At 43.3% G+C, this 17,578-nt stretch overlaps 1 protein-coding gene across 5 annotated transcripts in view; it reads right to left on the bottom strand.

Annotated features, from left to right (window-relative positions):
- The window catches only part of LOC119119569 (glutathione synthetase-like), a 39,069-nt gene that overhangs the window by 18,842 nt on the left and 2,649 nt on the right, over positions 1-17,578 (bottom strand). Inside the window, exons 1-9 of one of the 5 annotated variants that reach the window (XM_037245970.1) lie at positions 12,101-12,205; positions 6,326-6,479; positions 6,059-6,204; positions 5,765-5,840; positions 5,319-5,455; positions 4,984-5,100; positions 4,721-4,801; positions 4,497-4,574; positions 4,341-4,410 (exon numbers count right to left, since the gene is read on the bottom strand). The exons of 1 other annotated variant lie outside the window; for it this stretch is intronic. In XM_037245970.1, the coding sequence (XP_037101865.1) occupies positions 4,341-4,410; positions 4,497-4,574; positions 4,721-4,801; positions 4,984-5,100; positions 5,319-5,455; positions 5,765-5,840; positions 6,059-6,204; positions 6,326-6,457 (837 nt within the window). In that variant the 5' untranslated portion in view covers positions 6,458-6,479; positions 12,101-12,205. Of the gene's footprint in view, positions 1-4,340; positions 4,411-4,496; positions 4,575-4,720; positions 4,802-4,983; positions 5,101-5,318; positions 5,456-5,764; positions 5,841-6,058; positions 6,205-6,325; positions 6,480-8,162; positions 8,333-12,100; positions 12,206-13,051; positions 13,668-13,812; positions 14,003-14,107; positions 14,190-15,433; positions 15,629-16,141; positions 16,212-16,297; positions 16,376-16,520; positions 16,602-16,784; positions 16,902-17,138; positions 17,276-17,578 lie in introns of those variants that run through there. 3 more of the 5 variants (XM_037245972.1, XM_037245973.1, XM_037245971.1) reach the window with 3 other exon arrangements.

The following is a 17,578-nucleotide window of genomic DNA, read 5'->3' as shown; positions in this document are numbered from 1 at the left end:
GTAGCGTCCCTGGAGTTAGCCATCGCATAGAACTCGAAGACCATGTACCCTTCAAAGAACGAACAAGGAGAGTTTCACTTGCAGATTTTGATGATTTGAAACGGCATCTGCAGGATCTTTTGGCTGCAGGTATTATTGAGGAGTCGCAGAGCCCAGAGGCGTAGCCAAGCCGGGGCGAGCCGGGGCGGCGCCCCGGTTAGGACTCCCTGCGCCCCGGTTGAAAAAAATCGAGCTTTTTCGATTCTTCATTTTCATGCCGTTTTTTTCTTTCGGTCTTGCGCGAATGTGCTTGCGTTATTCTATGTGCGCGATGTTATCCATTCACCGTTTGCCTCCCGGACCCGGATGTTGTTTTAGCGATCAGCGAACGGCGTGGGTGATGTTCGATTTTTTTTCCTGTGGGCGTGCGCCCCTACTGGAAAAATTCCTGGCTACGCCTCTGGCAGAGCCCCTATGCATCACCGATTGTTCTCGTCAGAAAGAAGAACGGAGAACTACGAATGGTGGTGGATTACCGCAGACTGAATAACGTGACCGAAAAAGATGTCTATCCCTTGCCTTGAATAGAGGAGACGTTCACTTTGTTGTCGGGCTCCAAATGGTTCACAGTAGTTGATCTTAAAAGCGAATATTATCAACTAGAGGTGGAGCCATCTGATCGGCCAAAGACTGCATTTACAACACCATTTGGTACATGGCAATTTCGCAGAATGCCCCAAGGCTTGACCAATTCCCCAGCAACATTCCAGCGGACTATGGAGAAAGTGATGGAGGGTATTAACCTATAAAGAGGATCATTCTGGGTCACCTGCATTTACTGGTGGGAGCGCAGCTGGACCCCCTGCAGTTTGCTTACCGGCCTGGTGTTGGGGTGGACGATGCAGTGATTTATTTACTGCACAGATCACTGCTTCACCTGGAGGACATCGGGAGCACTGGGAGGATCACGTTCTTCGATTTCTCCAGCGCTTTTAACACCATCCAGCCGTCACTGCTCAGGGTGAAGATGGAGAAGGCGGGAGTGGACCAACGCCTGGCTGCATGGACTACAGACTTCCTCACCAACAGGCCGCAGTATGTGAAGTTACATCGCTGTGAGTCTGGCGTGGTGCGCTGCAGCACAGGTGTCCCCCAAGGTACGGTGCTCTCTCCTTTCCTTTTCACCCTGTACACTTCGGACTTTACCCACGACACCGCACACTGCCACATCCAGAAGTTCTCCGACGACACGGCCATTGTTGGATATGTTTCGGAGGGGAATGATCTGGAATACAGGACGGTCATCAAGGACTTTGTCAGCTGGTGTGAGCTGAACCAGCTTCAGCTGAACACCAGCAAGACGAAGGAGATGATTGTGAGCTTTGGGAGGACAGCACCCCACTTCACTCCGGTGAACATCCAGGGATCGGACATTGAGGTAGTGGAGAACTACAAATTCCTGGGTGTTCGCCTTTACAACAAACTGGACTGGACTGATCGCACCCACGCCCTGTACAAGAAGGGCCAGAGTCGCCTCCACCTGCTGAGGAGACTGCGGTCCTTCGGTGTGTGCAGGGCTCTCCTCAGGACCTTCTATGACTCTATGGTGGCCTCAGCCATCCTCTACGCTGTGGTCTGCTGGGGTGGGGGCAGTACGGACCAGGACAGGGGGAGACTAAATAAGATGGTCAGGAGAGCGAGCTCTGTCCTGGGCTGTCCCCTGGACTCCATAGATGTTGTGGGTGAGAGGAGGACGTTAATTAAGCTGAAATCCATCATGGACAACACCTGTCACCCCCTCCATGACATGATGCGGTCCCTGAGCATCTCCTTTAGCAGCAGACTATTACACCCACGGTGTCGGAAGGAGAGATTCCGCAGGTCCTTCATTCCCACTGCTGTCAGACTCTACAACATGCGTGGCACCTGATCATGTGTTTCGCCTCTACCGCTACTAGAGGCACTTGTCTTTGTCCTTGTCTGTTTATCCATTTTTACATTTGGCACTTGTCTCTTGTATTCTTGTATTCTTGCACTCTTGTATGCTGCTGTGACAAGTACATTTCCCCACTGTGGGATAAATACCAGGTTGGTTGGAAGGTTGTGGGTTCAAACCCCGGCCGGGTCATACCAAAAACTATAAAAATGGGACCCATTGCCTCCCTGCTTGGCACTCAGCATTAAGGGTTGGAATTGGGGGGTTAGATCACCAAATGATTCCCCGGGCGCGGCACCGCTGCTGCTCACTGCTCCCTTCGGGGATGGGTTAAATGCAGAGACAAATTTCACCACACCCAGATGTGTGTGTGACAATCATTGGGTCTTTACCTTTAAATAAAGTTCTATCATCATCAACCTCCAAGAGGTTGTTGCATTCCTGGATGATCTCATAATATTCTCAAGCTCTCTTAAGAATATGAGGAGAGGGTAATGAAGGTCTTGAAACGTATTGCGGACTTTGGCCTCAAATTGTCCCCATCTAAATTCAGATTTTTTCAGACTTCAGTGAGATACTTAGGGCATGTAATATCTGCTCAAGGAATCCAGCCTGATCCTGACAAAGTTGCTGCTGTAAAGGAATGGGCACAGCCTACAACAGCCAAACAGTTGCGTTCATTCTTGGGCTTTACTGGATACTACAGGTGTTTTGTGAGGGATTATGCCAACATTGTCAGACCTTTAAATGGTCTGTTGAAGAGTGAGCTAGCTCTCAGCTACAAGGGTTCCAAGTCTTATTCGCGTAAACTGTCACATCCCCTTGGGGAAAATTGGACTCCCACATGCCAAGATGCATTTGAACAAATTATTAAAAAATTAACATCAACGCCTGTGCTTGCTTTCTCTAACTGGCAGCTTCCTTATTTGCTTCACACGGATGCCAGTCTGACTGGGTTAGGTGCTGCTCTATATCAGGTTCAAGATGGTCAGACGAGAGTGGTGGCTTAAGCAAGTCGTGGCCTCTCAAAAAGTGAGAAAAACTGCCCGGTGCATAAACTTGAGTTTTTAGCACTTAAGTGGGCAGTTTGTGAAAAAATTCACGACTATTTATACGGGGCTAGCTTCAAGGTTCTGACTGACAATAACCCCTTAACCTATGTGCTGACTAGTGCAAAGCTAGATGCTACAAGTCACAGGTGGCTTGCTGCTCTATCTATGTACAACTTTTCTATTAGTTACAAAGCGGGGCAACACAACATTGACGCTAATGGACTTTCCCAAAGATCTCACGAACCCTCACCAGATGATGAAGAGTTGCAGGAAATAGATCAAAGAATCTCTGACATGCTCAATTGTGTCAGTTGGTCACCTGAGGAATTTAAAGTTTTGAGGGAAGAGACAGTGAACACTCTTTGTATGTGTCATGGTGCCAACGCTCATACAGCTTCACCAAAGAAAACACGGCATTTGGACAGTGAAATAGCAGTCGTTGAAACCTTGTTGATGAAGGTGCGGTTCCAGATGATCTTGAAGATCTCGTGTTGGGACATTCTTCTTTGCCAGAGATGTCTATGGAGGACTGGAATAGGCTCCAGAGGGAAAATGGAATCTTGGCACGAGTCATCGAAATTCCTGTGTCCTTCTTGTTTTGGTTACAAAAGCACGGGAACTTTTTTTACTCAACTCCTCCGTGAATGTGCATTTTCGTTTCGGCATTGTAAACACTCGGTGTAGACTGGACAGCCCACCCTACTTGTGTGACTACATTTGAGGAGAAGGGCATGACTTATTTGCGAACGATACAGAAAAAACCTGGAATTGTGTGAAATGGAACAGAGTGGCAATTCTATTGACAATGTACTGTACATGTATTATGTTTGAGGCAGTCCAACAAAATCCTGGACAATTTTGAAATTCCCCCCGGACACTTTTTTAGGGCTCAAAAGAAGGACATGTCCGGGAAAAAGAGGATGTCTGGTCACCCTAGTTGAAAAGGCTGGACTGAACACAGAGGCGCTATTCATAGCAGCACAAGAATAGACCCTAAGCACAAGATCAGTTGAGGCTAGGGTCTACCGGATCAGACACGATCCCAGGTATAGGCTGGAGTCCCTGTATAAGATCAGCCTGTTTGTAAGAGACTGAAAGCAGACCCCCCCATGAGATGTAAAGAAGTAAAGATGAGCGTCTGCATTGAAAAATTTTTTTTTCAAAGGCTGATCCATCATGATTTGTCTATATGCGTGTCCTAAGGATGTTCTAACAAATTGGTGTGCAAGCATTTTTAGTAAATGAGGCCCATTGTGAGTTGATTTTGGAGGCTTCTAGAAACATTTTTAGCGTTAAAAGTACATCATGTAGACCACGCGTGCCTGATCCAAAATTAGTATGGTTTACCTTCAAGAAAGACAGAAAGTCACTACCTTTTCAGACTTGTAGTGCTGAGGCATATAACCGTTCCTGAAGTACACCACTGCAACTTCCTGATGATCACTGAGTTTGTGGGAGGACAGAACTTTGAAAAGACGAGCAAAAAGACGCTGATCTCCGTGTTGGATATTAATGGACAGAACACTTACACAAATAGTCTCTTGTCCCCATCTAGGTGTCCAGATTCTGAGACATCCTCAAAACGCTTTCGCACGGTGGCAATATTCCTGAAACACATTCTGAGATGATCACTAAATGGAAAAAGGGCCAGTGAGCAAAGAATGAACTTTGGAGCAAACCTGAAAAGTTTTTGTTTTAAACGACGTCAGCAATTAATTCTGGATATATAAGAGCTCAAGTAATCACACCTTACCCTTTCCACAGCTCATTCTCAATTATTCGTTGATCCAGAATATTGATCTGGTTCTCCTCCACCACGAACATGACAACCGCTCTTGAATGAAAACAGAGAACCTATTTAGCACTTTACCGCTTCATAAACACATTCTACATTAGGGGTACGGAGCATAATCGTGGAAATGTGAAGTCAAGTATCCTTTATTTGAATGTGCGTATTTTAGAAACGAAAGCTTGGCAATGGTGTGTGTGTTTTTTTGGGGTGTTCCGTGGACATACCTCTTTGATCCATAGAGCTCCCAGGCCTTGGCCACAGCTTTGGCCTGACCCAATGCAGGATTGTTGTCGATGATGCGCTGGCTCTCCTCCAGCTGGCCAGTCACCTGAAGAATGTGTCTGTTGTAAATGAGATACTTGTCATTGTTAACAGGAATTTAAATAGGAAGGTAAGATAAAAGATTAAGAGTAAACTCTGAAGTCAAACACAATTTGGATTTTAAAACTGTTTTGACAGGAAACAATGGAATTATTTTGGTCAGATTTTCAACATCGGGGGGTTATTTACATGAATCAAATATATAAAATTATTTTGGGGTTAAATGTTCAAGTCTTACCTGTGTACATCAGAAATGCGAGAAGCCACGCCTCCAGCAGCAGCAGCAAAGGTGTTGATCTCGATCTGTTTCAGAGATGCGTGTCCATTCTCCTTCTCCCACATGTAGTCTGACCGGTTCAGACCCAACACAATTGTCTGGGAAGAAGGAAAGATAAGATACATCAATGTGGACTAGTGCGTAAAACTACACATAGAATGCAGCCTGATTCCGAAAAGCAGCCCCTGCCCCTTGGCTGATATTACAAGCACAGCTCCACTAGAAATATAAAGATGTGTTGTGGTAGTCAGTCCACTGTGTCAGAGTGCACTTGACTACAGGAGGATGTGCTGTTTCACTTAATTAGGTCAGAATAATTCATTTTAGGTTTTTGCTGGTAGGCATGATTGGATATTATATTGACCCCCCCCGTTCAAAATTTCTGGCAATGTCCCTGACTTGCGTACCTGCAACCTTCCTTTTTTAAGGACCTGCCGATGTATCTTGAACAGTCTTGCAGTAAAATCATCCACAGTAATGGTGCTAGAAGATGACAAGGTGAAAATCAAATTTATCCTTTGCAATAAATCACTATAGATCATCTGACAGTGCTGTAAAAAATGATGACTTTTGGGGGAAATGTTTGTATTTTCCAGTAATGGTCTGCTCAAATATATATAAAATATTATCTCTCTTATTTCCTTATGAATGTATTCAGCTATTAGATGTAATTAAACCCCACTATGAAGTCAGCATTCTACCTGGCAAGCGCCTCTTCCAAGAAGTCAGGATCCTGGCTGATCTTATTCATCAGTGTGTTGTAGTGAGTTTGCACTGCCATGCCTTGGAGGAAAAGAGCTCTTGGTACTGGCGTGGGGAAGAGAGTGATAGGAGCATACGTCACCTCCTGAAAAACAAAGAGCATGTTTCACCCCTCCACAACCTTTTGTAAAAATTGTTTGAGAAGTTTCATGTAACTGTGGTAACATTTTCGATAATGGTACCAAAAAGAGATTGGGAAAGCTCACCTCTGATGAGTTGGGGGATTTTCTAAGTCTCACAAGGGAGCCATGTGTAAATGCTGATTCTTTTGCCACTTGTGCCAGTTCATCGATTAGGGTTGTGTTCATCAGTAACTCATTTCGTACCCCGTTAGCCATTCTGAGAGCTAAGAGTTAAGATCTGTAATACACAGTTAAAGTGAATGCTGCATTCTGATCACATGTAAAGAAGGATGCGGATTTGAAATTAAAAACACCGGGAACATGCGGCTTATCCAATTCACCGTCTTACATCAATCAAAACAAAATTGTAAAACTTGATTTTAATATCCAGTTTATTATTCAATTGTAATTATATTAAATTATTAAACAATGACAATTCGTCATTTACCGTTTTTTTCCGTGTATAATACGCCCCCATGTATAATACGCACCCTAACAATGGCATGTTGATGCTGGAAAAAAGCCTGTACCCATGTATAATACGCACCCAATTTTTTTTTTTTTTTTTTTTTAAGTCCCAATGATCGTCACACACGCAGGGAGGCAATGGGTCCCATTTTTATAGTCTTTGGTATGGTCTTAACTAGGCTGGATGTATTTTTTTTGTTGGCGTTGATTTCTCCGACTGCCCGTAAAGGCACCACCGCGATCAGCTGAAAAGAGAGGAAAGTGACGTGCGGACATGTGAAAAAGGCGGCTCTGTATGGGAGAGACGTTGAAGAGGAATAATAACACCCTTGGAAACCAAAACTTGCCCCTCGTCGTGACTCGGAGCCGCAACAAATGTTTCGGATTTGTGTAGGGTACATTGTGACAGCAAACGAGCAGGTGATCGAGCAAGCGTCTGATACGAGAGCATTGCGTTCGTATGGAGCGTGTTTGAAGTGAACAGCAGAGACGAAAGGAACAAGGCAAAGTGTTGTGAAATAAAATATTACCTGTAATACGCATTTTGTTATTTGCTGATTGTATTAAACTATCACATTCATTGTCAGTCAAGAAGAGAAGAGGACTATTATCCCTTCTTTGACGAAATGACCAGAGCACAGTACAAACACACTATTGTTCTTTCGGTATTTATTCAACCCACATTCTTTCACAACATGACAAGAAGAGAACAATACATAAATCAATACTCGTACCAGTACCATGATTTTCTTAAAAAAAAAAAAAAAAAAAAAAAATTAAATTAAAAAAAATTAAATTAAAAAAAAAAAAATTAAAAAAAATTGTACCCATGTATAATGCGCACCCCAGATTTTAGGACAATAAATTAGTTAAATTTTGCGTATTATACACGGAAAAAAACGGTATGTAAAATTACAGTATAGTCCATAAAATACAGATTAGTCAACTCAAAACACCTGAACCACGATTTTACATGAAGTTTGGGTCCAGAATTTGGGAATCGCGTTAACCCTGAAAGCGCGTTATTTAGAAAGTCTTGAAAGTGTAATAAAAACAGCCATGCATACGAGTGTATTGGAGAATTGCAAGTCAAGTCAAGTTTATTTATATAGCCCTAAATCACAAGCAAGTCTCAAAGGGCTTCACATAAACAAAACAAAAAATTGACAATTATTCTCAAACATCCCCTGATCATAAACTCCTAGGAGGGCAAGGAAAAACTAAAAAAAAAAAAAAACCCTACTGGGGAAAAATGAGACACCTTGAGAAGGGACCACAGATGGGAGGATCCCCCTTCCAGGATGCCCAGGCTGCAATGGATACAGAGAGGACACATAGAATACATAATATAAAAAATCAAAGAAAAGTGGATGTCCAATTCAAAGTGAAGAGCTGCAGGAGGTGCCCTCGATTGTTGCAGTATAAGCAGTCATAAAAATCAAACAGCCCTTACCGATTGCTGTCTCTGCGGTCACAATGGAGTGCTGTTCCGACTTCTGATCAAATGCCTTTAAATTAGTCAAGGAAAAGAAATCACTTGCACTACGGTTTATGAGCTAGTCATTAAGGTTCAAACGGTCTTTGTGTAGTCAATTTGAAAGTGGAAGTAAAAGTTAAAGTGAAGTCAATTTGAAAGTGAAAGTAAAAGTGAAGTGGATTCCAGTATCCACTAAACAAGTTTTTTTTCCTGAGTTTGTTTGAAATATTTTTATTTAACCAAGGCTACAGTCCAGGGGTGGCCAACCAGTCAGAGACTAAAAGCCACATTTTTTACAGTGTTACCGCAAAGAGCCACATCATACACATGAGCACACATGAACATCACCCCATCCCTTCCTCTTACACACACACACACACACACACACACACACACACACACACACACACACACACACACACACACACACACACACACACACACACACACACACCCCTCTGCTCAGCCAAATTTATTGAGTGACATGATCATGTTAGGGTGAGAAGCTCGGTCATCCGGGAGGGACTCGGAGTAGAGTCGCTACTCCTCCACGTTGAGAGGAGCCAGATGAGGTGGCTCGGGCATCTCATCAGGATGCCTCCTGGACGCCTCACTGGGGAGGTGTTCCGGGCATGTCCCACCGGTAGGAGACCCCGGGGACGACCCAAGACGCGCTGGAGAGACTATGTCTCTCAGCTGGCCTGGGAACGCCTTGGGATCCGCCGGGATGAGCTGGATGAAGTGGCTGGGGAGAGGGAAGTCTGGGAGTCCCTCCTGAAGCTGCTGCCCCCGCGACCCGACCCCGGATAAGCGGAAGAAGATGGATGGATGGATGGATGGATGGATGGATGGATGGATGGATGGATGGATGGATGGATGGATGGATGGATGGATGGATGGATGGATGGACATTATCATGTCATGCACCAACATGATAATAACAAATTGACTTCTACAGTACTAAGACCACAGACCAAAGACCACATTTTCAACAATGAACATTGTGTGCATTGTCTCACACAGACAAACTCTCAGTTCAACAAAGTCCACAAACAAAAACATAAGAATTTACAATAGCGTTTTTTCAGTTACTATGTGTGGCGGAACAGTCCATTCATTTTAGTCGTTTTCAGGAGACAAGATTTCAATAACGTCACTGAGGCATTTTTTAACGAACTCCCCTTCATTGTATGGGTTTTTCGCCTGTGCAATGTTCCAAGCCAGTTGAAACAATGCAAGCGTGACAGTCTCTGAGTGCCTTGTAATTTTTTTGAAAAACTGTACCTGTTTTTCTGCCTGACTTTTCAAAGTGTCCAACTTAAGCTTGCGAAATTCAGTCCCTTTTGGAAAGTCCTTATCCATATTCTTATTTTTCGGACTATAAGTCGCGTTTTTTCCATAGTTTGGGTGGGGCGGTGATTTATACTTAGGAGCGACTTGTATGTGAGTTTTTTCACAAATTTTCAAAACTAAAAAAAAATAAAGTGAAACCGCGATATACAAACCGCGATGTAGCAAGGGATTACTGTCATTTGAATTTCAAGTGACGGCGCGGCGCGGCGCGGCGCGGCGCGGCGGTTGTTTACATAAAGGACAAAGATTCGATCACGGGATGACTTAAGATGACGAAGGGCCCCACGTACTACCGGCATCATTAGCGGCTTTGTTTCTAAGTGACACGGCGGACGAAGAGTTTGAAGGATTTAAGGATTTGGAGTGACACAGAAGGTTTGAAAAACTATTATGGCTTTTACGCACGCCCGGTTCTACTCTACGGAACTCTCTTTCACCTCCGTGGATGGAAGTCGGGGGCCGGCGCTGTCCGGGGACGGTGGATGGGGCTCGGACATGGCTTTTACGCACGCCCGGTCCTATTCTATGGAGCTCTCTTCCATCTCCGTGGCTGGAAGTGCCACCTCCGGGGATGGAAGTCCACGCCGCCACACGCCTGGAAGACGACGCCGGTGCTTGGGGCCGTGTGGCGGTGAACTGTTATTTGATGTATTTTATTTCGTGTAGCAACTTCTATATGTTTTTATCGTTACAGTTCAGTAGTTGTTGGCTCGTTGAACTCTTCTTTTGTTAAATAAAGAGCTGTTTACCAAACCCACGTCTTGTCTTGTACTTTGTTAACGCTACAATCTAGTTATATACTAGATCTGTGGAATAACGACGAGGCTGACGTCAGGGCGAACGCGCGGCGTTGTTGACAAAGGACGAGGAATTTGATTGGATTTAATGATTTGGAGTGACACAGATGTTTGATAATATTATTGCTTATATAATAGTTATTTGATATATAATTTACATATCGTTATATGGGCCTGTGGAATATTTCGAAGTGCAAGCGCCGTCAGCAGCGCGCAGCCGGCCGGCATTGTTTACATAAAGGACGATCGATGGATTTAATGATTTGGAATGACACAGATGGTTTGATAATATTATTGCTTGTATAATAGTTATCCATCCATCCATTTTCTGAACCGCTTAGTCCCCACGGGGGTCGCGGGAGTGCTGGAGCCTATCCCAGCCGTCATCGGGCAGTAGGCGGGGGACACCCTGAACCGGTCGCCAGCCAATCACAGGGCACACAGAGACAAACAACCATTTGCACTCGCACTCACACCTAGGGACAATTTGGAGTCTTCAATCGGCCTACCAAGCATGTCTTTGGGATGTGGGAGGAAACCGGAGTGCCCGGAGAAAACCCACGCGGGCCCGGGGAGAACATGCAAACTCCACACAGGGAGGGCCGGAGGTGGAATCGAACCCGCACCCTCCTAACTGTGAGGCGGACGTGCTACCCAGTGCGTATAATAATTATTTGATATATAATTTATATATCGTTATATGGGCCTGTGGAATATTTGGAAGTGCAACCGCCGTCAGCGGCGCGCACCCGGCCGGCATTGTTGACATAAAGGACGATCGATGGATTTAATGAATTGGAGTGACACAGATGGTTTTATAAACGTGTTATTTATGTAATAGTTATTTGAATAACTCTGAATGTTACGTCAGGCCCGTTCTCATCTCTTCTCGTTTGTGTTTATGTCACGTTAGCATACCTATCGTTTAGCCTGTTGTTGCTCGTTCATGTCTGTTCTTGGTGTTGGATTTTGTCGAATAAATTGCCCCCAAAATGTGACTTAAACTCCGGAGCGACTTATATATGTTTTTTTTCAAGTTTTTGTGCATTTTATGGCTAATGTGACGGAGCGACTTTTAGTCCGACAAATACGGTATTACACTTTTCTACACTCCTGGATACTCCACATACACAATATGTTTTTTTTTAAAAGCAAAACAAGTCAATTATCCAAGATATAGTTGTATTAAGTTCATGTTGTTTTTCCTTTTTAATCACTTCACTGGTTCTTTTATATCAAACAAATCCAAGATATGTGTCCTTTAAGGTTCGTACTCACAGTTCAGAAGAAAATGTATTTACGACAAAAAAAATGGGGTCCATGACCAAACCGCGTGAGACAGAAAGTCGTGTAGAATCAAAGCGCGTTCTATCTAGGTTTAGGTGTATGTCAAAATTTGCTGTTCTCCATCTGATATATGTAGTTTGCACACAATGCAGCGACAATACTCTAGGAATGTTCATGCTATGAGGGAATGCACAAAGCTTTTTACATGGGTTATGCAAAAATGCTCCTAATTTTGAGCTTTGGGATTCCACCTCCTCGAAGATCATACATTAACAGCTTTAAATTAGCAACCTCCCAGATAAATGTTCACAACCAATAAGTTATCATTGAGAAAACAATTTTGTTGAATTGGAAAAAATGAATAAGCAACTCATTAATATTAATCAAATTAAACCAAAATTAAAGAATACATTGCTTAAGAAAAATTACTGACCAAACCAAAAGGTCAACTCGATAATTACGTCGAAAGCTGCTTACCTTTTATTAGTATGTTAGACCTAGAACTTTGATTCCTCTTTGCCTGGGTGGAAGCCACATCTGCTAATAAAAGATGGGAATGTAAGTGGGTGTGGTTGCACCGTTTCTCTGAAGGCGTGCCACTTTTTGGGCCCCAAATTACAGGAACCAAGCCTCCTAAATAACTCATTTTGCTGACAGAACATTCACAACATTGTAAAGATTGTTTGCCCTGCGATTGGCTAGCAACCAGTTCAGGCTGTCTCCGCCTATTGCTTGATGACTGCTGGGATAGGCTCCAGCTTGCCCGTGACCCCCGTGGGAAAAAGGGGTATGGATGGAAAACGGATGGATGGGATGGAAAATGGATGGATGGCTGGATGGACGGACAGCTCTTGGGGGCAGCAGTGCTTGGCAGCCCCCCACCCCATCCTCACCTCTGTGCCCTCTTCTCTATCTACCAATCGATTGATCAATAGACAGGCGAAGAGAGAGAGAGAGAGATAGACAGAGATGCCCAAATTTGGCCAGTTTGTACTCAGTTCTTCGTTTCTGACTTGGACACCCCTCTGTCCTCGTCTCTGCGTCCTGACTCATAATACAGCCGTCCCCCGTTTGCAGTGATGCAAAAAGACCAGCAGGTGGTAGTATATTATAAGATTTGATTGAAGTTGATTTTATTTCTGTCAGTGTTTCAACTTGTAGGTAGAAAGGGCTTCACACGTTATTAATGTACTTTATTCTACTTATTCCGCCCACTTTTATGACGCGTATCTACTTCCACAAAATGCATCCGATTCACCTCATTCTACTTTTCACTTCTTCCAAATACTCACAGCAAGTGTGCTGATATTTTTTCATTCCAAATATTTATGTTTTTTGAGCCATTTTTAAGCCAAAATATCACTTTTCATTCTCATTCATTCATTCTCTCCATGCACAATATTTTACACAGAAATCTTCTAGGAACTCTACAGATTTTGATTGGATTTAGGTTGGAGCGCTGGTATTTCTAAGTGTCATTATTTCATCAATGGTTTCAGATTTAAAAGTTGTCACACAATTAGTTTTGACACATTTTAATCACAATTTATGTTTTTGTAAATAGCCACTATACATGGATATTGTCAAAACCAAATGTCAACTAAGCCTAGGGTTGCATGTTGAAAAAGGGCAAATGCTTGGATGTTGTAGCAGATGATGAAAACAGGCAACAATTAATAGTTTTTAATATTTTAAGTCATTCAAACCTTATCAATAAAATTGATGCCATGGAACTTATGTTCATTATCGTGCAGAGAGTCAATCCATTGAAAAGTGTCGTGGCATCTAGTATCCACGTGCATTGAACAATCAGCCAATGAATGAGTCATCACCAGAGCCCCAATTAGGTAGATATAGACTGGCAGAGCAGGGAAACATTGCGAGAACACATCGTTGACTAATGGTGCCAAGTCCAGGTACTCAGAAGAGGAGCACGCTGTCCAAGCCTGCCATTCCAGAATCTACACTGCCTTCGGAGTTTCCCGAACTCTTGGTCCTCATAAGATAGCCCACACAGTCATTGATCAGCATGACTTTACCATGCCTGCACAAAAACAGCATGTGAGGATTAAATAAGAAACCATTTGTTGTCTGTTCAAACTCCTGAGCCCGATAGTAGCAATGTGAAACAAACGTCCAAATGTGCCAACAATACAATTATAGACAAAATGAATAGTGACTGTGCTTACCTGACATAGGTTCCAAAGAAGCCCAGTTCACTAACACAATTACTCATTTTGAGGGGCTTGCCCATTCTCAGCAGGTAGTTCGGTGTAGACTCGGGCTGGATTTTATCCATCAGTATATAGGCCATTCTCGCTGCACTGTTCTTCACTTTTCCAAGAACCTCACAGATTTCTTGTCCGTAAATATTGTTTCCTTGAAGAAAAGAATTGTGATTATTCCGTCCGTCCGTCCGTCCGTCCATACATGTATAGCTGTTTTGCAGGATGAAATGAATGAATTTTTATGTTTTGACTGTACCTCCTCCCTCTCGCTCAGGCTTCAGGACAAACCTATCCGGTGTCGCCAAAGCCATTGCTACCGCTTTGTCTCCTTCTGCTCCCTTTAATTAAACACAAACAACAAAACAAGCGTTCCAATTTTCACATGAAAGCTGAGTAAAAACATCTTATATATTACTTTGCATGGCACAAACAGATGCCATTTCACACAGAGCAGCAGAAATGATAATAAGAAACACACCTGCCAGGCCAGTCGGATTGGGGACCACTGATCTATACTATTCGCTTCTGAGCTGCTCCATGAAACCATATACGTATGTACGTACCTTGCATGCAATGCATGCGATGGTTCCATAGTGTAGTGGTTAGTGCTCTAGACTTTCACCCCAGCAACCCAAGTTCAAATCCCAGTGGGACTTAATATATTTTGTCATGGGTAGATTTTGCAACACAGTTGCTCGTGTGCTACCCCATAAAACCATACAACTCCCTAAAGCTAGGGTGAGGGCTAGAGGTAAGGTTAGGGCTAGGGTTGGAGTTAGGGTTGGGGTTAGGGATGGGGCTGGGGTTAGGACTAAGGTTGGGGTTAGGGTTGGGTTTAGGGTTAGGGCTAGTGCTGGAGGTAAGGTTAGGTCTAGGTTTGGGGTTAGGGCTAGGGTTGGGAATAGGGTTAGGTTTAGGGTTGGGGTTAGGGTTAGGTTTAGGGCTAGGGTTAGGGTTGGGTTTAGGGCTAGGGCTGCAGTTAGGGCTGGGGTTAGTGTTAGGGCTAGGGTTGAGCCTAGGGTTAAGTTTGGGGTTAGTTAGTAATTAATTAATCCAGGTCAAGACGCTCGTCTCGGTCACGTGACATGTCACCTCAGTCGAGCCCGTGAAGCAAGCAAAAATGAGCAAGAAACAGATGTTTGGAAAGCTTCTTCGGAAAGGTAAAAAAGACCAATGGGGAGACGGAAGAAGAGGCTACGACTTCTAAGAAAAGGAAAGCTGCATTTAAAAGAAAATTTCTGGAGTCTTACTTAAAATATGGATTTATAAATGTATTATTTATTTATATAAATGTATTATTTATCTATATAAAGGCCGGTCCGTGAAAATATTTCTGACACGTAACTGGTCCGTGTCGCAAAAAAGGTTGGGGACCACTGACATCGCATCATTGAACTGAGTGTGTACCGGTAGTTTGGGAATTTGAATGAAACAGTCAGGTTGACGATTTCTTCAGAGCAATAGTGATTCAATCATGTTTTTTGATGCAGCACAATAATGTGGAGTGAAAAAAGAGCTTGTATGGAATTGTAAAAAATAAAACACTGTGCACCATGTTGCAAAGCATCAGTTTGTTTCTCACCATGTCCAGAGAGTAGAGGCCAGTAAAGGTGGCCCTAACTTGCTCCACTACTTGCGGCTGGTCAGGAAAGAATCGTTCCAGAACACCTGGCTGGGAAAGCACCTGCTGGACCTTCTTAGTTCCAGCCAGGTGAGTGCTGATATCGGGACATTTCACAGCCAAGGAGCACTCCATCATCAGACGAGCATCCCATGCCTAAAATAGAGTTGGGACAAATAAAACCTGTATGGCAGCCATAGCCAAGTATGGTTTGTTTGTACATGTTCTGGATCCCGATGAGAGAATGAGACTTTACGTATACATGTATGTGATTCACATTACAAGGAAATACAGCAATGACATCGGAATGTGATTTGGGCTAGATAAGTGTGGACGAATGACATCAAGGTAAGATTATCAAAACTGAAGGGATTGAACTGCTGGAAGGCTGCATAGCAGATGTGGAGAACAGCTACAAATATGTCAGGATTCCACAGGCAAATCCTGAGGAGGCAATTTGTTTGCAGAATATGCACACATTTACATAAGAATATTTTGATAATGAATCACAAATTGGCGTGTAAGCATTTTTAATAAATGAGGGCCATTGTGAGTTGATTTTGGAGGCTTCCAGAAATTTTTTCAGCGTTAAAAGTATATAATGTAGCCTACACGTGTCTGATCCAAAATTTGTATGCTTTATCTTCAAGAAAGACAGCAAGCCATTACCTTTTCAGACTTGTAGTGGTGAGGCATCTCACCGTGCCTGAAGTAGACCACCGCAACTTCCTGATGATCACTGAGTTTGTGGGAGGACAGAACTTTGAAATGACAAGAAAAAAGACGCTGTTCTCCGTGTTGTATATTAATGGACAGAACACTTACACAAATAGTCTCTTGTCCCCATCTAGGCATCCAGATTCAGAGACATCCTCAAAACGCTTTCGTATGGTGGCAATATTCCTGAAACACATTGAGATGATCACTAAATGGAAAAAGGGCCAGTGCGCAAAGAATGAACTTTGGAGCAAACCTGAAATTGTTTTGTTTTAAACATCAACAATTGATTCGAGATATATACATAGGAGCTCAAGTAATCACACCTTACCCTTTCCATAGCTCATTCTCAATTACTCGTTGATCCAGAATATTGAACTGTTTGTCCGCCACCACGAACATGACAACCGCTCTTTAATGACAACAGAGAACCTGTTTAGCACTTTACCGCTTCATAAACACATTCTACATTAGGGGTACGGAGCATAATCAGGGAAATGTTAAGTTAAGTATTCTTTATTTAAATGTGCATATTTCAAAAATGAAAGCTTGGCAATGGCGTGTGTGTGTTTTTTGGGGTGTTCCGTGGACGTACCCCTTTGAGCCATAGAGCTCCCAGGCCTTGGCCACAGCTTTGGCCTGACCCAACGCAGGCTTGTTGTCAATGATCCGCTGGCTGTCCTCCAGCTGGCCAGCCACCTGAAGAATGTGTCTGTTGTAAACAAGATGTTTGTGATTGTTAACAGGAATTTAACTCGGATGGTAAGAACATACATTTAGAGAGAACTCTGAAATCAAACACAATTCGGATTTTAAAACTGTTATGACGGAACAATTTCGTCCCGATTCTTAACATCTGGGTTTTTCTGGTATATTCATCCAAAAACCTTATTTACATAAATCAAATATCTAAAATTATTTTGGGGTTAAATGTTGACAACTATGTTACCGGTGTACATTGGGCGTGCGTGATGCGAGGCCTCCAAAACTAGCAGCAAAGGTGTTGATCTCGATCTGTTTCAGAGATGCGTGTCCATTCTCCTGCTCCCACATGTAGTCGGATCGATTCAGACCCAACCCAATTGACTGGGAAGAAGGCAAGATCAGATTCATCAATGTGGACTACTGCGTAAAATAAGCGTTCCTAAATAATGCTTTGAGAAGGGAAATTATTCTTTCCACTACTTTATTATATGTGTTGTTTGTAGACCCCTGTAAAGCATGTTTTCACTTTTTTTGTGCACAGGTTAAAAAAAAACTGCTCCTGACAACACTTGACATTGGACAATTGATGCTGAGTGAGTAATGGGAGTTTGAGGCTTTTTCTATTCTTCCATCATTCCTCAATCACTGCCTCAAGCCACAAAGACCCTTAGGCATGCTTAGCTA

Source organism: Syngnathus acus, chromosome 2, assembly GCF_901709675.1.
Source record: "Syngnathus acus chromosome 2, fSynAcu1.2, whole genome shotgun sequence".
In the NCBI taxonomy this organism is placed as follows: Eukaryota; Metazoa; Chordata; class Actinopteri; order Syngnathiformes; family Syngnathidae; genus Syngnathus; species Syngnathus acus.
The sequence above is the reverse complement of the archived record's forward strand: the minus strand, read 5'-3'. Positions and strand labels throughout refer to the sequence as shown.